This window comes from Bombina bombina, chromosome 3, assembly GCF_027579735.1.
Source record: "Bombina bombina isolate aBomBom1 chromosome 3, aBomBom1.pri, whole genome shotgun sequence".
In the NCBI taxonomy this organism is placed as follows: Eukaryota; Metazoa; Chordata; class Amphibia; order Anura; family Bombinatoridae; genus Bombina; species Bombina bombina.
The window spans coordinates 268,509,017-268,532,933 of record NC_069501.1 but is presented as its reverse complement, the minus strand read 5'-3'; the positions used below and the strand labels follow the sequence as shown (position 1 = coordinate 268,532,933).

Below are 23,917 nucleotides of genomic sequence, written 5' to 3'. Positions count from 1 at the left end.
AGTTACAGTCATCCTCAGGTAGGCTTGTCACTAATGCTGACATGTTTCGGCTACTCCTGCCGTAATCATAGCTTAATTAGTGACAGCCAAGCCTCTCCTTAAATAGCTGATGCCCTCATTTAATAAGTTAAATGAAAATGACATCCTTAGCCAATACCTTATTTTTCCTTGTTTGAACATCGTAGATGTACAGTTAACCCTATCCTGGACTTAACCATTTAACTAAACATCAAGTGCTAACTTTAACTATATTCTAACTATAGTATATTCACATTCTTGTATTTATATAGTTTTCTGTACACTTTTATCAATTCTTTCAACCACATTTTTTCTCTTTTACTAGCATCCTTACTCGATTAATTTGGAAACATGTTAGATAATATACATAATGGTGTACTTAATAATGTTATCAGAAACACCAGCAAGATGACAATGGGAAGTATTAGACATTAGATTGCATACATATGATCTTTCAATTCAGTGCATACAATATTCCACCAATTTCTTGTGTAAAAAATCTAAATATATATATCACATTTTGTTCAAGTTTGATAACTATGTTAAATATAAAAAGTGAATGTATATATAATTAATTTTGTAAAATATTCTTCCCATCTTTATATAAATCTTCACCAAGTTTAATTCAATAATTTATTAAATCATATTCACTGTTTAAACCCATTGGCTTCCTGGTTTTTCAATCTCAGGATCCAATAGGCTTCTTGTCTAGCCCAGAGTTTTGTCCCCTATCTCCCCCCTTTTTGGTAATGGGGATATCTTCCACTATGGTCCACTTTAGGCTTTTAGGGTCCTTATTGTGTCTATGTTTAAAGTGCGTGATCAGTGGTGTTCGTTAATGTGCCTGACTTTATGTTCCCTACATGCTCTTGTATGCGTGACCTGACTTCTCTTGAGGTCATTGCCAACGTACTGTATTTTGCAAAAAGAACATGTTAGTAAGTAGACAACATAAATTTGTCTACAATTGTAGCGACTCACATTTAATGAAGTATGTGATTTAGCCACTATGAATGACTTGTACTCAGAGGGGAGCGGTCGGCTCCAATAGAACCTGCAACACTACCGAAATTTAAAAATAATTCATCCTTTTACCCTATACATACGAGAGGACATACGTTAGAAGCCTTTCAAAAAAGGGTAGAGAAAGATCTTACGGATCTATCAGAAAAAGCAATTATCACTAAGCATAATTTGACAAAAAAAAGAGAGAGTGGCCCGGAAAAGTCTACAAGAAAATAATGACTTAGTCATTAGGGCCGCAGACAAAGGAGGTTCGGTAGTGGTGATGAGCAGAGAACAATTTGTAAGTGAAGCCAGAAGACAACTAGAGGATAGGGAACAATATTTTCTGTTGAGAGGTGATCCCACATTGAAATATGAAAGGGAATTATTGTTGTTATTGGATGAGGGAAATATATAGGTATTATTGATGAGGAAAACCATGGAATATCTAAAAGTATCAAATCCAGTGAGGCCTGTATTTAACCATCTTACAAAGATACATAAGGTTGGGTCCCCTATACAAGGCAGACCAATAATCAGTGGAATAGGTTCCCTAAATGAAAGATTGTCGCAATGGCTAGATGCCATTTTGCAACCATTTGTAGAAGAGTTACTAAGTCATTTACAAGATACCAAACATCTACTTGGGCCTGCTAAGTGAGCAAATTGGAACAGTGATATGCTATGGCTTACAGTAGACGTAAAGTCTCTTTATTCCTCCATACCGCATACAGAGGGACTAAAGGCAATAAAGTATTTCCTAATCAGATCAGGTCATTTTAGCAATGAACTTTGTGATTACATTCTTAAAGTAACAGATTATTTACTAACACATAACTATTTTTGTTTGATGGTGAGTTCCTTTCTCCAAAGATGTGGAACTGCTATATGGGTGCTAAATTTGCACCATCCTACGTTAACCTCTATATGGGGTGGGTGGGAGCAGTTCCACATCTTTGGAGAGGGGAACTCGCATAGGGACAAAATAGTATTTTATAAACGCTTTATAGATGACCTGATACTGATTTGGAAAGGGAATGAATATGAGTTGAAAGATTTTATTGAGGATTTAAATGTAAACACCAAAGGCCTTAGCTTTACATATGAATCAAACAGAGCTAGTATAAATTATCTAGACATTACTCTGACAGGAGTCCCCGATGCAGATGGGGGACATATTGAAACCCAAGTCTTTAGGAAGGAAACTGCCAAAAATACTATCTTACATGCAAAGAGCAGTAACCCAAAACGGGTGTTTAAGGCTATCACCAAAGGACAATTTATAAGGATGCTAAGGAACTGTTCAGAGAAAGAAACATTCAGTAGACAGGCTAATGAGCTAACAGAGAGGCTAGTATCTAGGGAATACTCCAGAAAGATGGTAGAAGGGGTAAAGAAGGAAATTGTAGAACGCAATAGAAGTGAATTATTGTCAAAAAAAGATAGGAGTAGAACTGCAAACACCAGGTTTAACAAACAAGGAGTAACATTTTTGACTACTTATAGTGAACAATATGGCCAAATTTGTGACATAATTTCCAAACATTTCCCCATGCTTACAGCAGATGAAGATCTAGCTGATACAGTAAGGAAGGGCTGTAAGTTTGCTTTCAAAAGGGGTCTCACTATTGGCAACAGAGTAGCACCCACAAATTTAAAGAGCATTAATCAGGGTAGACAAAGTTCATGGTTAGACACCAAAGGAGTATACAAATGTCATAACATAGATTGCATTGCCTGCTCACATGTGGAACAGTGCAATGGATTCCACAGTGAGGTCACTAATGAAGCATTTTCACATAATAGATGCTACAATTGTAGACAAACTTATGTTGTCTACTTACTAACTTGTTCTTTTTGCAAAATACAGTACGTTGGCATGACCTCAAGAGAAGTCAAGTCACGCATACGAGAGCATGTAGGAAAACATAAAGTCAGGCACATTAACAACACCCCTGATCACGCACTTTAAACATAGACACAATAAGGACCCTAAAAGCCTAAAGTGGACCATAGTGGAAGATATCCCCATACCAAAAAGGGGGGGAGATAGGGACAAAACTCTGGCTAGACAAGAAGCCTATTGGATCCTGAGATTGAAAACCAGGAAGCCAATGGGTTTAAACAGTGAATATGATTTAATAAATTATTGGAATTAAACTTGGTGAAGATTTATATAAAGATGGGAAGAATATTTTACAAAATTTAATTATATATACATTCACTTTTTATATTTAACATAGTTATCAAACTTGAACAAATGTGATATATATTTAGATTTTTTACACAAGAAATTGGTGGAATATTGTATGCACTGAATTGAAAGATCATATGTATGCAATCTAATGTCTAATACTTCCCATTGTCATCTTGCTGGTGTTTCTGATAACATTATTAAGTACACCATTATGTATATTATCTAACATGTTTCCAAATTAATCGAGTAAGGATGCTAGTAAAGAGAAAAAATGTGGTTGAAAGAATTGATAAAAGTGTACAGAAAACTATATAAATACAAGAATGTGAATATATCTATAGTTAGAATATAGTTAAAGTTAGCACTTGATGTTTAGTTAAATGGTTAAGTCCAGGATAGGGTTAACTGTACATCTACAATGTTCAAACAAGGAAAAATAAGGTATTGGCAAAGATGTCATTTTCATTTAACCTATTAAATGAGGGCATCAGCTATTTAAGGAGAGGCTTGGCTGTCACTAATTAAGCTATGATTACGGCAGGAGTAGCCAAAACATGTCAGCATTAATGACAAGCCTACCTGAGGATGACTGTAACTGGAGCTGAAGCTGCAAATATGTTTTAAAATAATTTGTAATAAAGGACATTTTAAAACTACCTGCTGGTTTCGGATCACTCCTTTAAATCGACTATTTCATATTTCAAATTTGGAGCCAGCCAAGGGAGTTCCGGATTGGATGCAAGTGAAGCCACAGATCACTAGGGGGTGAGCACGTGATCACTAGCGTAACCGGCAATGGAACCACAGTGTGAGTAACGCTAACACTCGCAGGGAGACGCAGGAAGCGAAGGAGCTTGAGGAGGGGAGGAACAACCCACCGGAAACGGTCTGAAGAGGAAGGGCATCCCCTAGGACCGAGCTCCGGCAAAACGAGCGTCAGAGGTACTGTGAGTAACAGCTACTGTGCTTATTTAATTTTGCGCAAGGAAAGTGATGTTCTCAGTGCATGAACTGTAAAATTATAACGCTAACCCCCCCAAGAGTGAGATCTGTTAGGCACTGGACTGTGATGCATAGGGTTTATGGTGCGTGAGCTTTTATACATAACCACAGTACAGTACATAGTAGGTACAAGTGTTATAGTGAAACTCAAGCATATGTTTGCAGATTACTATTAGTGCAGTTCTGCAAGAAAAACAGGGTTCTACACATGTTGTTAGACAGAAATAAAATAAACTATAGCAGTTCCTATACAGACAGAGCATAGAACAATAGGTTCATACAGAAATTCAGGCATGAGAAGGTATTCATAGTAATTAATCATAATAGGGCAGGGGCAGTCAAGGTCATTAACAGGTATTCAGACAAAGGAAGAGTCATGATCAAAGGCAGGTCATGAGGCAGGATAAAGTTATAAGACAAGTATTCAACAAGTAAGGGTAAATACAGTATATTTCTGAAATTAGGCCAGAGTATCAGGGTATTACACAAGAATCTACATATAAGCATGATCAAAAGGTAGGTTAAGATAAGCAGGATGTTACATACAGAAGTCACTTGAAATGACAATCATTCTCAGAGCATAGGCACTCTAGCTTTATATAAGAGCCAGAGCAAAGTGAGTGACATTTAAAATCCACACCATGAAACACTTATGGACAGTTGTGAAATCACAGCACAAACCTACAACCCAGTAGAAAACAGAAAACTCACAGAAAGTTTTCTGATAATCTGAAAAACACAGAAACAAAGTGTAACATGGGGATAACCTCCAGTACAGCCATTCTGTATAGCCACAGTGTAATTGATAAATCCATGTGGAAAAAAGATGCATAGACATGAGATTTCTGAGTTCATGCACATTCATTTTTCTAATAGACAAATAAAGGAAGGAATAATTATGTATTTCTCTGGAAACCACTACATCTATGTTAGCAATCAACTAAGTTATTTACCAAACAAACTGGTAAAGGATACATTCTTTTAAATCTGGAAGAAAGATACAATTTTATACTGACCCTAGACCATTTTTCAAGAGTTATAGACAGATAGACAGAGAGAAAGAGATAGATAGATGATAGATAGATAGATAGATAGATAGATAGATAGATGATTGATAGATAGATAAATAGATAGATATTATTATTACTATACTTCATTTATAAATTATCAACATAGTCCGCAGATCTGTCCATGGGTACAATTTGTTTAAATAAAACAATAATACAAAACTTTTAGGAGGCAAGAGAAAAATTTACAAAGAAATACAGGTGGAATTGAGGGCTCTATTCATGTGGGAACTTACAATCTAGAAGGGTAGGAGGGTGAAAAACAGGATTTGAGGACTGCAAGGGTGAGAATGACATACAAGCAGAAATCCTTAAAAAGAAATTTGAAGATAAGGGGTATAGTAGCGAAAATAAGGAAGGCCATAGATCTTGGAAGATACATTGAAAGGGAGAGCTTACTGATGATTAAAGAGTGGAAGAACATACAAAAGGAAGAAACTGGAGAGAAACATTTTATCCCTTTTATAACCAAATATAATGCTCAGAATAAATTTGTAAAATCCTTAATAAGCAGACACTGGAATATAATTAGAAAATATAATATTCTAGGGGACAGGGTAATGAAATATCCTGATATCATTTTTAAAAAAATCTAAAAAAAAACATCCTAGACCCAGGAGAGTTTTAAAGAAGAAAGAAATAAAGAAGTCAATATATATGGAGAAAAACACACGACTTCTTCCCCTGTTATAGTTGCAGTACCTGCAAATATAGTGCTAAAACTAAGAAAATAAAATCAACAGTGAATAATAGTGAAGTGATTATTAGAGAAACTATAAGATGCAAGGATAAGGGAATTATATACATGATACAATGTCCATGTCAAAAACAGTACTTTGGACAAACCCAAAAAAATGCTGAGAGATCGCATTAGAGAACACATTGGTAACATAAAATATAGTTTTGAAGGGCATTTGTTATCAAAACATTTTAAGGAAGCCCATAATAAAAATCCTACTGGCATGCAAAATTGGGGGGTTAAGAAAATTATTAGGAACCATAGAGGTAGAAAAATAGAGAAAGATCTTCTGTATAATGAAGCAGAATTGATATTTGCATTTAAAAGTCTGCACCCCAATGGTCTCAATGCTGAACTTGACCTAAACCCCTTTTTAGATTAATGACAGGTTATTGTTTTTTTAGTAAATACATTTTAATAATATTATTAGGAATAGATGTATTGCAATTGCCTTTTATTAAAAGTTAACATTTTTTTTAAGAGGTAACAATCTGTTCTTTATGAGGAAATATCATTTTAAATCTGAATATATTATTTTTAGGGCCGTATATATCCAATTGTATATTGTAATAGAATGCACTTTTAATAAGATATATAAATGCCTTCTAAATCAAAGATCACAATTGTGTAAGAAGGATGACAGATCTTTGAAGTCTAATATGAAGAGAAGATAAATGCAGTTTGAAGAAACCAATGACGAACTGTGAAAACTAAAAAAGTTAAGACAAAAAAAAAACCCTAATAAAAGGGGAGGAAGACGACATCAAGAGTATCTTGACAAAGGCTAAGGCTGAAATGCATAGATGATACTCAAGGTTGGCTAACAACAATTCAAACAGAGCGCTCTGTGTTCTACAGAAAGAATCATTTTACCGTGATTGGCTGTGGAGGGATCACATGGTCTGGTGACAGTGAGGAGACTCGGCACGGACGCTACTTCAGCTACTCCAACACACGAGAGATGCAAGTTCGCTCTAAAATCACTGGAATAGAGAACCCACTGAGGGGGTAGAGTGGGTAAGTGAACTGTGATTATAAAAAGGAGGTGTGTGCGTTAACGAGTGCCCAACATCCTGACCATCCTTTTGGCTTGTATGGTATAATACCAGGAAGAAGGTATCCAGGGAATCCTTTGGAAAGTGGGTTAATCCTGGTATAGGAACTGTGAACCAATAAGGATCATTTAAAAAAACTGCATTTATCCCACTGAACTAAGTATATCACTTTACTGATTTGCCCTGTAATACCTATAGGTCTGGGTACTTTGACTTGTCATTTTTTATAACATATTTTATTCCTTTTTAAATTGATTGTATGTATAAATGAATTAAGATTGGAAGTTCATATTTTAATATTGAATATTTGTTCCACCGGTTATTTGTTTGTATGACGTTTATATAAATTAAGTTTGAATCCTATTTTTAGTATTTTTTTGTTTCTAAGATCTTTATTTGGATATAGCTATATAGCTCTAATTCATTGGCCTCTAATTTATCAAGCTGGAATTCTTGCCCGCATATTTGTGGTGAGCCTGATTCACCATAGTTATCAAACCCTACAGACCGGCACCAGTAGAATTTAGTGATGTAACATACGATCCGCCAGACTCAGTCCGACACAGATCGATGCTTACATCACTACAGATGTTCCGAACACAAGTTCGGCACTATCTGACTACTTTTGCTAGTTATCAAATAACTAGCAGGTACGCTCGGCACTTTTATGGCCCAGCATACCTGGTTTTCAATCCGCCGCCCTGGAGGCCGCGGATGCCATAGGAATCAATGGGAGTCGGAAAGCAGCGAATGCTTATGTTCGCTGCTGCCCGATATCCCATTGATTCCTATGTGAATGTCTACACCTAACACCCTAACATGTACCCCGAGTCTAAATACCCCTAATCTGCCCCCCCTACACCGCCACCACCTACATTATACTTATTAACCCCTAAACCACCGCTCCCGGAACCCGCTGCCACCTACATTATACTTATTAACCCCTAATCTGCCCCCCCACACTGCCGCCACCTACATTATATTTATTAACCCCTAATCTGCCCCCCCCCACCTGGCTACCTAGTTAAAATAAATACAAAAGTACCTGTAAAACCTAACCTATGTTACAATTACACCTAACACTACACTATCATTAAATTAATTACCTACATTAACTACAATTAACTACAATTAAATAAAATTATCTAAAGTCCAAAAAACCCCACTAAATTACAGAAAATAATAAAATAATTACAAGTTTTTACACCTAATCTAATCCCCCTAAAAAAATAAAAAGCCCCCCAAAATAATAAAAAGACCTACCCTATACTAAATTACAAATAGCCCTTAAAAAGGGCTTTTTGCGGGGCATTGCCCCAAAGTAATCAGCTCTTTTACCTGAAAGAAAAGTACAATCCCCCCAACATTAAAACCCACCACCCACACAACCAGCCCTACTCTAAAACCCACCCAATCCCCCTTAAAAAAAACTAACAATAACCCCTTGAAGATCACCCTACCTTGAGATGTCTTCACCCAACCGGGCCGAAGTCCTCCACGAAGCCGGGTGAAGTGGTCCTCTAGATGGGCAGAAGTCTTCATCCAAGCTGGCCAGAAGAGGTCCTCCAGACAGGCAGAAGTCTTCATCCAGGCAGCATCTTCTATCTTCATCCATCCGGCTCGGAGCGGGTCCATCTTCAAGACATCTGACGCAGAGCATCCTCTTCCAACGACATCCGACGACTGAATGACGGTTCCTTTAAATGACGTCATCCAAGATGGCATCCCTTGAATTCAGATTGGCTGATAGAATTCTGTCAGTCAATCGGAATTAAGGTAGGAAAAATCCTATTGGCTGATGCAATCAGCCAATAGGATTGAAGTTCAATCCTATTGGCTGATCCAATCAGCCAATAGGATTGAGCTGGCATTCTATTGGCTGTTACAATCAGCCAATAGAATGTGAGCTCAATCCTATTGGCTGATTGCATCAGTCAATAGGATTTTTCCTACCTTAATTCTGATTGGCTGATAGAATTCTATCAGCCAATCGGAATTCAAGGGACGCCATCTTGGATGACATCATTTAAAGGAACCTTCATTCAGTCGTCGGATGTCGTTGGAAGAGGATGCTCCTCGTCGGATGTCTTGAAGATGGACCCGCTCCATGCCAGGTTGGATGAAGATAGAAGATGCCGCCTGAATGAAGACTTCTGCCTGTCTGGAGGACCTCTTCTGGCCGGCTTGGATGAAGACTTCTGCCCGTCTGGAGGACCACTTCGCCCGGCTTGTGGAGGACTTCAGCCCGGTTGGGTGAAGACGTCTCAAGGTAGGGTGATCTTCAAGGGGTTAGTGTTAGGTTTTTTAAGGGGGGATTGGGTGGGTTTTAGAGTAGGTTTGGCTGGGTGGGTGGTGGGTTTTAATGTTGGGGAGGGGTATTGTACTTTTTTTTTCAGGTAAAAGAGCTGATTACTTTGGGGCAATGCCCCGCAAAAAGCCCTTTTAAGGGCTATTTGTAATTTAGTATATGGTAGGGCTTTTTATTATTTTGGGGGCTTTTTTATTTTATTAGGGGGATTACATTAGGTGTAATCTAGTTTAAAAAACTTGTAATTATTGTATTATTTTCTGTAATTTAGTGTTATGTTTGTTTTGATACTTTAGATAATTTTATTTAATTGTAGTTAATTATATTTAGTTTAGGTAATTAATTTAATTATTAATGTAGTGTTCGGTGTAATTGTAACTTAGGTTAGGTTTTATTTTACAGGTACTTTTGTATTTATTTTAACTAGGTAGCTATTAAATAGTTAATAAATATATAATAACTATTGTACTAGTTAAAATAAATAAAAACTTGCCCTGTAAAATAAAAAATAATCCTAAGATAGCTACCAATGTAACTATTAGTTATATCTGTAGCTAGCTTAGGGTTTATTTTATAGATAGTATTTAGTCTTTAAATAGGAATCATTTTATTTAGATTTATTTAAATTATATTTGTTAGGTGGTGTTAGGGTTAGTGGTTAGACTTAGGTTTAGGGGTTAATACATTTAATATAGTGGCAGCGGTGTAGGGGTTAATATGTATAATGTAGGTGGCTGTGGGCTCCGGGAGTGGCAGTTTAGGGGTTAATAACTTTATTTAGGTGCGGCGGGGTCTGGGGGCGGCGGGTATAGGGGGTAAACAGTATAGTATAGCTGTGGGTGTTTAGTGACAGGGTACAGAGAAGCTGTAAAACAAGCAGAAGAGCAGCGAGATTGATGACTGTTAGTTAACAACAGTCCGCTAACTCATCGCCCCATACTTGGTGCGTGGCTTTTTGACAGCTTTTTTGATAACTTTTGGAGAACGTATCTGGTCCGCGGCCTGCCAATGTTAGGCGATCTTAGGAGAGCGTATTGGTGCCGTCGAATGCAGGTAACTTGACGGATTGATAAATAGAGGACATTATCTTATTGTGTGAGTGTCTAGCTGTTTTTAGCGCAAATAATTTGCATATGCAAGGGTGAGAATTATGTTAATACAGAGTTAGATGAGGGCCAATTATTAGGGTAAGTGGAATTCATCTGTTACTGAGCTGGGTGGTAGGCTTCCCTGAGCAAAAATGTATTTAGGAAGCATTTAAAAGAAGGCAAATTAGGGGAAATTTTGATAGAGTGAGGGAGAGCGTTCCCCACACGACAAAAGTACTGCAATCTAGCAAATGAAGAGGTACTAATTGAAGATGCAAGGAGCAGGTCATTGTTGGAACTTAGTGAGTGGGCTGGAGTATATTTTAAGATTAGTGAGGATAGGTAGTGGGGAGCTGTGTTGGTAAGGGCTTTGTAGGTCAGGAAGAATTTTGAATTTAATTCTGCTGTGAACTGAGGAGCCGGTGAAGGGACTCACAGAGAGCGGCAAAAGACACAGAGCGACGGGAAAGGTGGATTAGCCTGGCAGAGTCATTAAGGATCAATTGAAGGGAGAGAGACAGAAGAGAGGAAGGTCAGCGAGTAGGTTATTGCAGTGGTATCGTCGGGAAATTACAAGAAAGTGGATTAATTACTTTGTAGTGTCAGTGCTCAGAAATGAGGACATTTTTGGAAATATTGCAAAGGTGGTTATGGCAGAATGAAGAGAGATAGATATATAGATATATAGATAAATAGATAGAAAGATAGATAGATAGATAGATAGATAGATAGATAGATCAAATACACTTTTAACATTCAGTGCATTTAAAATGGGTCCTTTTAAAAGTATATTGGCCTAGATTACAAGTGGAGCACTATCAATATTGTGGGCCCATGCTCAGAAAAGCACACAAATCTGGTATTACAAGTGAATAGTAAAACAGAATTACCAGAGAATCTTTAGTTCTCCCAACATTTATTTAGTGGGTCCTATAATGTCAATGTATAGTGCAGCCATGCTAAACATCACTCATATACTCATATAACACAACATATAGCATCACAAAACATTTTAGTGGAGACCTGAAGTAAAGGGTTAGAGCTGGAATAAAAGTATAAAAAAACCCATGTAAAACATTTTAAAATAAGCTATTACACACACAGGCATATGTTTGTGTGCATGTGTGTGTCTGTGTGATATATATGTTCATTATAGAAATAAATGTTTTAAAAGTGTTTTAACCTGATATGGTATATGGCAAAGTGCACAAAAGTGTGTATGTTATATAATATATATATAATCCACAAAAAGCTTGCACTCTTGGGTTTTCAACTGTGCACATCTATCAAAAGATCATTGATGTTTTGTGGATCTTACCCCTTCTCCAGTGTGTGTGTAGATTGGTATGCGTGGTACATATGTACCTAGAATTGTAAATAACTTTGTCCCTGTTGCTTTTCTCAGAGTTACAGAGCACAATATATCAAATTTAAATCACATGAGTACTGGCACCTTTTTTTGAGTATGACACCTTTTCTTTAAAAAAAAAAAAAGTACTATATATACACCAGGGAATGTACAAATTTTAATATTATTATATTATTTTATCATTTATTTGTCTAGCTTCACAAAAGTAATATGTTAACAAAGGATACACTTTTGAAGTCAGAGGCATCTAGGGCCCGATCCGATAAAAATCGTCGCCCGCAAAAGCTGGCAACGCCAATATTTGCGCTGGTTTGGTATCCTATATACGGCGTAACTTAGAAGTTATGCGCGTATATTTCTGCCGTCGCCCGTAGTTTTTTGGGCCATAGGCAGGTATACCAAACCAGCGCAGTTTGGTATCCAATATACAGCGTAAGGAAATCTTACTCCATTTTCACCTCGCCACAAAAAGCAGCCGTAAGAAGCCTTACGCTGACTATTGGAGCCCCGTAACTCCCTAAACTACCTGCTAAATTAAACCTAACACCTAACGCATGCGCAATGTCTATCTACCTGTCAACCGCAATCCCCCGCCACAATCTCTAATAAAGTTATTAACCCCTAAACCGCCACTCCCAGACCCCGCCGCCATCTACATAAACTAACCCCCTACTGTGAGCCCCTAAAACCGCCACCATCTAACTGATCTATCCCCTAATGTGAACCCCTAAAACCGCCGCCATCTACCTTATCTATCCCCTAATGTGAACCCCTTACACCGCCGCCATCTACCTTATCTATCCCCTAATCTGACCCCTTACACCGCCGCCACCTATATAAAAATTATTAACCCCTAATCTAATACCCCTATACCGCCGCCAGCTATATTATTATTATTATTAACCCCTAATCTAATATCCCTAAAGTAATAAGCTCTATAACCAGCCCTTAAAAGGGCCTTTTGCGGGGCTTTGCCCCAAAGTAAACAGCTCTTTTGCCCTATAACCTGCCCTCCCTACACCGCCGCCACCTATATGAATAGTATTAACCCCTAATGTAAGCCCCTTACACCGCCGCCATCTATATTAAAATTATTAACCCCTAATTTAATCTACCTACCCCCGCCGCCAGCTATATTATCTATATTAACCCTAAGTATATTATAGTTAATATAGTTATTACATTATATATATTAACTATATTAACCCTAATTATATTAGGGTTAATATAGTTAATATAGTTACTATAGTATTTATATTAACTATATTAACTCTATCTAACCCTAACACCCCTAACTAAATTCTTATTAAATAAATCTAATTCATATTATAAACTAAAATATTCCTATTTAAATCTAAATACTTACCTATAAAATAAACCCTAAGATAGCTACAATATAATTAATAATTACATTGTAGCTATGTTAGGGTTTATATTTATTTTACAGGTAAATTGTTAATTATTTTAACTAGGTACAATAGCTATTAAATAGTTATTAACTATTTAATAGCTACCTAGTTAAAATAATTACCCAATTACCTGTAAAATAAATCCTAACCTAAGTTACAAATACACCTACACTATCAATAAATTAAATAAACTACAAATATCTAAACTAAAATACAATTAAATACACTAAACTAAATTACAAAACAAAACAAACACTAAATTACAAAAAATAAAAAAAGATTACAAGATATTTAAGCTTATTACACCTATTCTAAGCCCCCAAATAAAATAATAAACCCCCAAAATAAAAAAAATGCTCTACCCTATTCTAAATTAAACAAGTTCAAAGCTCTTTTACCTTACCAGCCCTTAAAAGGGCCTTTTGCGGGGGCATGCCCCAAAGAAAACTGCTCTTTTGCCTGAAAAAAAGACACAATACCACCCCCCAACATTACAACCCACCACCCACATACCCCTAATCTTACCCAAACCCCCCTTAAATAAACCTAACACTACCCCCCTGAAGATCTCCCTACCTTGTCTTCACCCAACCAGGCCGAACTCCTCATCCGATCCGGGCGATGTCTATCCAAGAGGCAAAGAAGAAGTCTTCATCTCGGCGATGTCTTTCTCCAAGCGGCAAAGAAGAATTCTTCATCCCGGCGATGTCTTTCTCCAAGTGGCAGCAAAGTCTTCTTCCATCCGGCAGCATCTTCCATCAAGCGGCATCTTCAATCTTCTTTTTTCGCTCTTCCGACGCGGAGCATCCATCCCCGCCGCCGACTGAACGACGAATGAGGTACAATTAAATGACGTCATCCAAGATGGTGTCCGTCAAATTCCGATTGGCTGATAGGATTCTATCAGCCAATCGGAATTAAGGTAGAAAAATCTGATTGGCTGATTGAATCAGCCAATCAGATTTAAGTTCAATCCGATTGGCTGAACCAATCAGCCAATCGGATTGAACTTGAATCCTATCAGCCAATCGGAATTCGACGGACGCCATCTTGTATGACATCATTTAAAGGTACCTCATTCGTCGTTCAGTCGTCGGCCGGGATGGATGCTCCGTGTTGGAGGAGCGAAAAAAGAAGATTGAAGATGCCGCTTGATGGAAGATGCTGCCGGATGGAAGAAGACTTTGCTGCCGCTTAGAGAAAGACATCGCCGGGATGAAGAATTCTTCTTTGCCGCTTGGATAGACATCGCCCGGATCGGATGAGGAGTTCGGCCTGGTTGGGTGAAGACAAGGTAGGGAGATCTTCAGAGGGGTAGGGTTAGGTTTATTTAAGGGGGGTTTGGGTTAGATTAGGGGTATGTGGGTGGTGGGTTGTAATGTTGGGGGGTGGTATTGTCTCTTTTTTCAGGCAAAAGAGCAGTTTTCTTTGGGGCAAGCCCCCGCAAAAGGCCCTTTTATGGGCTGGTAAGTTAAAAGAGCTTTGAACTTGTTTAATTTAGAATAGGGTAGGGCATTTTTTTATTTTGGGGGTTTATTATTTTATTAGGGGGCTTAGAATAGGTGTAATTAGCTTAAATATCTTGTAATCTTTTTTTTATTTTTTGTAATTTAGTTTAGTGTATTTAATTGTATTTTAGTTTAGATATTTGTAGTTTATTTAATTTATTGATAGTGTAGGTGTATTTGTAACTTAGGTTAGGATTTTTTTTACAGGTAAATTGGTTATTATTTTAACTAGGTAGCTATTAAATAGTTATTAACTATTTAATAGCTATTGTACCTAGTTAAAATAAATACCAAGTTACCTGTAAAATAAATATAAACCCTAAAATAGCTACAATTTAATTATTAATTACATTGTAACTATCTTAGGGTTTATTTTATAGGTAAGTATTTAGATTTAAATAGGAATATTTTAATTAATAATATTAATATTAGATTTATTTTAATAAGAGTTTAGTTAGGGATGTTAGAGTTAGATAGGGTTATTATACTTAATATATATATAATATAATAACGATATTAACTATATTAACCCTAATATAATTAGGGTTAATATAGTTAATATATATAATATAATAATTATATTAACTATATTAACCCTAATATAATTAGGGTTAATATAGTTAATATAGCTGGCGGCGGTGTAGGGGGATTAGATTAGGGGTTAATGTGTTTAATATAGCTGGCGGCGGTGTAGGGGGATTAGATTAGGGGTTAATACATTTATTATAGGTGGCAGCTGTGTAGGGGGATTTAGATTGTAGGCAAAAGAGCTGATTACTTTGTGACAAAGCCCTGCAAAAAGTCCTTTTAAGGGCTGGCAAAAGAGCAGTTTACTTTGGGGTAATGCCACGCAAAAAGCCCTTTTCAGGGCTATTTGTAGGGTTAGACTGAGGTTTAGTGGTAGGGATAGTTTAGTATTTTAGGGGTTAAATAATTTAATATAGATGGCGGCGGGGTAGGGGGATTAGATTAGGGGTTAATAATTTTAAAATAGATGGCGGCGGGGTAGGGGCTCACTTTAGGGGTAGGTAAGGTAGATGGCGGCGGTGTTAGGGGCTCACTTTAGGGGGTTATAGATTTAATATAGCTGGTGGGGGCTCCGGGAGCGGCGGTTTAGGGGTTAATAACTTTATTAGGTTGTGGCGGGGTTTGGGAGCGGCGGTTTAGGGGTTAATACATTTTTTATTGTTAGGCTAGTGAGGGGGGATAGCGGATAGAGGGTTAGACGTGTCGGGCTATGTTTAGGAGGCGTGTTGGATAGTGCAGGTGATTTCATACTTTAGTCAGGTTTTGTAGGCGCCGGCAGTTTCTAATGTGGAGCAAGTCACTGGCGACGCCAGAAATTTGTACTTGCGCAGATTTCTGGACATCGCTGGTTTATCCGACTTACGGCACGTTAGCATCTGACGGCGCCCTATATTGGATAGCTCGAGTTGCGAGCTGAAACTGCGGGCAACGCGGGTTCCCTCGCTTGCGCCGCAAACTACGCCGTATATCGGATCGCGCCCCTGGCATTTGTTCTTAATTGGCAATTAGAAAAAAAAAAAGAAATAAAATTAGCATGAATTAGGAATATATGATGTGTGTATATATATATATATACACAGACACACACACTTTGTTGAGCCTTTCCCAGTCCAACACCCTGTCATATGCCATATAATATTAAAACACTGTTAACGCTACTTTTATTTTTTGTTTTAACTTAGTTGAAATAACTTTGTTCTTCACTCTGAATATGGATATATAGCTATAGAGATAACTATTTTAAATATACATATAAATACATAAACAAAAATAACATGTTATTCACAGTGAAGAGCAAAGGTATTTTAGCTACTTCTTAACACACCTTTCGCATTAGTGCACTTTGTCTTAGCGCACCATAGGGTTAGCACTTGAGCAGGGTATTAGAGCAGCCGTACTATCTGAACTCCTAATGTTAGTGTGCCTGAGGCTTTTGCTCAAGCACAACAATTTTACTTTCAACTAACAAGTAATAGGAGAATACGAGTGCTATTAATGTAACTATTAATCTAACTTGAGCAGTGTTAGCAGTAAACAATGGTAATTTTTTTTGCTCTCCACTTGTAATCTAGGCCATTATGTCTCATTTGTTTCAATTCACTTGAAAATATCAGGTTTAGCAAAATAATTGTCCTATACACACCCATACATTGGATTCTATGGGGTAGAATTATTAAAGGTCGAGCGGACAAGATTCGCTGTAGTGAATCATGTCTGCTTGATCTCACTAAATGTCGACAGCATACACTGTCGGCATTTAACATTGCACAAGCATTTCTGGTGAAATACTTGTGCAATGCCGTCCCCTGCTCACTCACGGCCAATCGGCCACTAGCAGGGGGGGTCAATCATCCTGATCGGATCGGGATGATTTCATTCCGCCACCTAAAAGGTGGCAGAATAGTTAAGGAGCTTACGACCGCTGCTTCTTAACTTCCATTTCTGGCAGACCAGAAATGCTGGGGCGTCGATGCAGCATCCACTGCTTAAAAAATCCACCCCTATATGTCTTTAAACTGTGAAATTATGGTGTTTTTATAACTTAAAAAATAAAATAATTTAATTTATATGCTTGTCCTCATGTTTCAGTAAAGTGTGGAGGGTTGCAAACATTTAGCAAAGAAAATGCTTCTATACTTAAAGGGACAGTCTAGTCAAAATTAAAATTTCAAGATTTAGATAGGACGTGCAATTTAAAAAAAAATGTTCCAATTTACTCTCTTAATCAAATTTGCTTTCTTCTCTTTGTATTATCTGTTGAAAGCTAAACCTAGGTATGCTCATGTGTTAATTTCTAAACCCTTGAAGGCCGCATCTTATCTCAGTGCATCTTGACAGTTTTTCACAGTTAGACAGTGCTAGTTCATGTGTGCCATATAGATAACATTGTGCTCACTCCCGTGGAGTTTTTTATAAGTTAGCACTAAAGTGCAAGTCTGTCAAAAAAATGGAAATAAGGAGGCAGTCTGCAGAGGTTTAGATACAAGGTAATCAGAGAGGTAAAAAGTGTATTAATATAACTGTTTTGGTTATGCTAAATGTTGGAATGGGTAAAAAAGTCATTATCTATCTTTTACAGCAAAGTATACTGTCCTTTTAAATAAAAAAGTTTTTTAACCTTTAAGTGAAAGTAAATCCTAGCATTTTACAAACGCTAGGATTGACTTTTGAAACAAATAAAGGGGACTTTCATTCATGATGTATAAGATACTTCATGTAGAAAGCTCCTTTATTTGTTTTAACCGATCGCCATTTTTAGCTGCTATAGCAGAACACGGCTAATAAAAATTTAGCCAAGAGGTGACGTTTTCACCTCTTAGCCAATAGTTATGCGGTAAATCCGGCTCCCATGTAAAAAAAAATTACTTTCACTTTAAGAGCCAGATTACAAGTAGAGCGATATTTAATGCTACTGCTCGAGTGGTAACTTCGCTAGAAGTAAGCTTTTTGTGCACGTTGGGTAGCGCTCGTTTTACAAGTTGAAAGTAAACAGTTTTCGTTTGCATGCTAACTCAATGCGCGTAAAAAGCCACGTGTGCAATAACCGATTGCCCCATAGAAGTCAATGAAGCAAAAAAAGTGGAAAATGACCTAACACCCTACCTGCTTGCAAACACAATTGCATACAATTCTCAAGAGCGCTAACCCGACATGGAAATATGAATAGTTCACATAGCAGAATATGTTCTATTTATTCATAAATACATATTTCTACATATATCTGATGCTATTTTGGTAAAATAATTTATCTATACCAATATATATATATATATATATATATATATATATAAAATTATGCATAGGTATAGATATGTACATTCTTAAAAAAGAATCACCCTCCTTGAAAATAATCACATTTTGTTGCTATGCAGCCTGAAATAAATACAGACACAGTCCGCTAGATTTGGAGTTTTGTCGGTAACGACCCGAAAAACTAACGCCGGCTTTTTTCTGGCCGCACCATAAAAATAACTCTGGTATTGAGAGTCCACATAAAGGCTGCGTTAGGCTCCAAAAAAGGAGCGTAGAGCATTTTTAACGCAGCTTCAACTCTCGATACCAGAGTTGCTTACGGACGCGGCCAGCCTCAAAAACGTGCTCGTGCACGATTCCCCCATAGGAAACAATGGGGCTGTTTGAGCTGAAAAAAAACCTAACACCTGCAAAAAAGCAGCGTTCAGTCAGTTCAATCCGATTGGCTGATCCGATCAGCCAATCAGATTGAGCTTGCATTCTATTGGCTGTTCCGATCAGCCAATAGAATGCAAGCTCAATCTGATTGGCTGATTGGATCAGCCAATCGGATTGAACTTGATTCTGATTGGCTGATTCCATCAGCCAATCAGAATATTCCTACCTTAATTCCGATTGGTTGATAGAATCCTATCAGCCAATCGGAATTCGAGGGACGCCATCTTGGATGACGTCATTTAAAGGAACCGTCATTCGTCGTTCAGTCGTCGGCCAGGATGGATGTTCCGCGGTGGAGGTCTTCAGGATGCTGCCGCTTCGCTCCGGATGGATGCCGCTTGGATGAAGACTTCAATCGGATGGAAGACCTCTTCTGCCCCGCTTGGATGAAGACTTCAGCCGGATCATGGACATCTTCAGCCCCCCGCTTGGGCTTGGATCAGGACATCGGAGGAGCTCTTCTGGACCGATCGGTGAACCTGGTATGGTGAAGACAAGGTAGGATGATCTTCAGGGGCTTAGTGTTAGGTTTATTTAAGGGGGGTTTGGGTTAGATTAGGGGTATGTGGGTGGTGGGTTGTAATGTTGGGGGCTTGGGTATTGTATGTTTTTTTTTACAGGCAAAAGAGCTGTATTTCTTGGGGCATGCCCCGCAAAGGGCCCTGTTCAGGGCTGGTAAGATAAAAGAGCTTTGAACTTTAGTAATTTAGAATAGGGTAGGGCATTTTTTTATTTTGGGGGGCTTTGTTATTTTATTAGGGGACTTAGAGTAGGTGTAATTAGTTTAAAATTGTTGTAATATTTTTCTTATGTTTGTAAATATTTTTTTATTTTTTGTACTTTAGCTAGTTTATTTAATTGTATTTATTTGTAGCAATTGTATTTAATTAATTTATTGATAGTGTAGTGTTAGGTTAATTGTAGGTAATTGTAGGTAGTTTATTTAATGTATTTATTGATAGTCTAGTGTTAGGTTTATTTGTAACTTAGGTTAGGATTTCTTTTACAGGTAAATTTGTAATTATTTTAACTATTTTAGCTATTAAATAGTTCTTAACTATTTAATAGCTATTGTACCTGGTTAAAATAAATACAAAGTTACCTGTAAAATAAATATAAATCCTAAAATAGCTATAATATAATTATAATTTATATTCTAGCTATATTAGGATTTATTTTACAGGTAAGTATTTAGCTTTAAATAGGAATAATTTATTTAATAAGAGTTAATTAATTTCGTTAGATTTAAATTATATTTAACTTAGGGGGGTGTTAGTATTAGGGTTAGACTTAGCTTTAGGGGTTAATACATTTATTAGAATAGCGGCGAGATTCAGTCGGCAGATTAGGGGTTAATAATTGAAGATAGGTGTCGGCGATGTTAGGGAGGGCAGATTAGGGGTTAATACTATTTATGATAGGGTTAGTGAGGCGGATTAGGGGTTAATAACTTTATTATAGTAGCGCTCAGGTCCGGTCGGCAGATTAGGGGTTAATAAGTGTAGGCAGGTGGAGGCGACGTTGAGGGGGGCAGATTAGGGGTTAATAAATATAATATAGGGGTCGGCGGTGTTAGGGGCAGCAGATTAGGGGTACATAAGTATAACGTAGGTGGCGGTCGGCAGATTAGGGGTTAAAAAAATTTTTTCGAGTGTGGGCGATGTGGGGGGACCTCGGTTTAGGGGTACATAGGTAGTTTATGGGTGTTAGTGTACTTTAGAGTACAGTAGTTAAGAGCTTTAGAAACCGGCGTTAGCCCAGAAAGCTCTTAACTACTGACTTTTTTCCTGCGGCTGGAGTTTTGTCGTTAGATGTCAGTATTTTGTTGAACCACCCTTTGCTTTAATTACAGCCTTTGGTCTGTTGGGATATGTCTCTAATAACTTTGCTCATCTAGACTGTGCAATATTTGCCCACTCTTGTGAAAATGCCACAGATATTCTATGGGGTTTAAGTTTGGACTCTGACTAGGCCATGGCCATGCAAAGACATTTACATTTTCTCCTTTAACCACTGTGTGGTCCTTTTTGCTGTGTGCTTTGGGTCATTGTCATGTTGGAAGGTAAACCTTCTGCCTATTGACAACTTCCTGGCAGAGGGCAGCAGATTTTCCTTAAGAATTTGACTGTATTTTGCCCCATCAATTATTCCTTCTATCTTGACAAGTGCTCCAGTGCCTACTGCAGGGAAACACCCCATAACAGGATATTACCACCTCCATACTTTACTGTAGGTATGGTGTTATTTGGATGGTGAGCTGTATTGGATTTCCTCCAGACATATTGTTCATGCCTGATGAAACGGTCCTACTGGACTGAGAAACGCGTAGCAAAATAAAAGTTTTTAAGCCAAGACCCGGTTTTCTGTATCTCCTTTTAGCAGCTTGTAGTGCCTCCTAATGTAGTGGGACACAGACACTTGCTTTTATTTACACTGATGCTGTCAGTTCAGTTCCTAATCTAGTGGGACACAGACACTTGGTTTTATTTACACTGACGCTGTCAGTTCATTTGGGACAGGGCTCGATCGTATGAGCAGCGTTCCTGACAAATACCACTGCTGATTGAACTCCTCTGTTGGTGATCCGGCATTATCTATCTCACAGCCGTGTACCTTCACCTCTACCTCTACAGGTCTCCCGGGTGAGACCCCCAGCGTACTGACTGCTGGATACTGAATGTCAGCCTGCCTGCATGCACCTAGTTCATTCTAGGTGCCACTCTGTTTGTGAGTAGATATATCGCATACATATTGTTTTTTTCTATTTTTATACAATTTACACTATGTTGGCGCCCCTTGTCTTCTCCTCTTTTTAGATTTCCTGAGTCACCACACAAGTGGAGCAAGCCTTACCTTTGAATTTATCAAAATTGATATATCCTTTTATCTTTGAATTTGGACATTTTGGTTAAATTTGGACATTTTATTTTATTTTATTTTGGACTTCTATTTGATTTGAACACTGATATATATGTATATATATATATATATATATATATATATATATATATACAGGGAGTGCAGAATTATTAGGCAAGTTGTATTTTTGAGGATTAATTTTATTATTGAACAACAACCATGTTCTCAATGAACCCAAAAAACTCATTAATATCAAAGCTGAATAGTTTTGGAAGTAGTTTTTAGTTTGTTTTTAGTTATAGCTATTTTAGGGGGATATCTGTGTGTGCAGGTGACTATTACTGTGCATAATTATTAGGCAACTTAACAAAAAACAAATATATACCCGTTTCAATTATTTATTTTTACCAGTGAAACCAATATAACATCTCAACATTCACAAATATACATTTCTGACATTCAAAAACAAAACAAAAACAAATCAGTGACCAATATAGCCACCTTTCTTTGCAAGGACACTCAAAAGCCTGCCATCCATGGATTCTGTCAGTGTTTTGATCTGTTCACCATCAACATTGCATGCAGCAGCAACCACAGCCTCCCAGACACTGTTCAGAGAGGTGTACTGTTTTCCCTCCTTGTAAATCTCACATTTGATGATGGACCACAGGTTCTCAATGGGGTTCAGATCAGGTGAACAAGGAGGCCATGTCATTAGATTTTCTTCTTTTATACCCTTTCTTGCCAGCCACGCTGTGGAGTACTTGGACGAGTGTGATGGAGCATTGTCCTGCATGAAAATCATGTTTTTCTTGAAGGATGCAGACTTCTTCCTGTACCACTGCTTGAAGAAGGTGTCTTCCAGAAACTGGCAGTAGGACTGGGAGTTGAGCTTGACTCCATCCTCAACCCGAAAAGGCCCCACAAGCTCATCTTTGATGATACCAGCCCAAACCAGTACTCCACCTCCACCTTGCTGGCGTCTGAGTCGGACTGGAGCTCTCTGCCCTTTACCAATCCAGCCACGGGCCCATCCATCTGGCCCATCAAGATTCACTCTCATTTCATCAGTCCATAAAACCTTAGAAAAATCAGTCTTGAGATATTTCTTGGCCCAGTCTTGACATTTCAGCTTGTGTGTCTTGTTCAGTGGTGGTCGTCTTTCAGCCTTCCTTACCTTGGCCATGTCTCTGAGTATTGCACACCTTGTGCTTTTAAGCACTCCAGTGATGTTGCAGCTCTGAAATATGGCCAAACTGGTGGCAAGTGGCATCTTGGCAGCTGCACGCTTGACTTTTCTCAGTTCATGGGCAGTTATTTTGCGCCTTGGTTTTTCCACACGCTTCTTGCGACCCTGTTGACTATTTTGAATGAAACGCTTGATTGTTCGATGATCACGCTTCAGAAGCTTTGCAATTTTAAGAGTGCTGCATCCCTCTGCAAGATATCTCACTATTTTTTACTTTTCTGAGCCTGTCAAGTCCTTCTTTTGACCCATTTTGCCAAAGGAAAGGAAGTTGCCTAATAATTATACACACCTGATATAGGGTGCTGATGTCATTAGACCACACCCCTTCTCATTACAGAGATGCACATCACCTAATATGCTTAATTGGTAGTAGGCTTTCGAGCCTATACAGCTTGGAGTAAGACAACATGCATAAAGAGGATGATGTGGTCAAAATACTAATTTGCCTAATAATTCTGCACTCCCTGTATACCGATTTTTTGTATCTTCACATTTGTTTATATTGATATATTCTATCTACACATTTTTTGCACATACCGCAACTTACCTAGAAATTGTTTTTGACTCTTACACTTGAAGAATTAAATTTTATTATGTACTATTGGGTTTCACTTATAGATAGACTCAGATCAAGAATTTAAGGGGTTTATTTCAAACATCACTGTTTTTTCACATTAGCGCATCCTCTTAGTTTTTCTCTCTGGAATTACTTTATTATATTGTTTGGTTTTGAGGCCAAATAATTCAATTTTAGTCTCATCTGACTATAACACTTTTTTCTATGTGACCTCAGACTCTCTTAGGTGTGTTATGGCAAAGCTCAGTG

The 23,917-nt window shown here is 37.7% G+C and overlaps 1 protein-coding gene across 1 annotated transcript in view; it reads right to left on the bottom strand.

Annotated features, from left to right (window-relative positions):
* WSCD1 (WSC domain containing 1) overlaps window positions 1-23,917 on the bottom strand; it is a 349,543-nt gene that overhangs the window by 9,017 nt on the left and 316,609 nt on the right. The window contains 1 exon segment of the mRNA XM_053706293.1: window positions 14,268-14,274. Coding sequence (XP_053562268.1) covers window positions 14,268-14,274 — 7 coding nt within the window.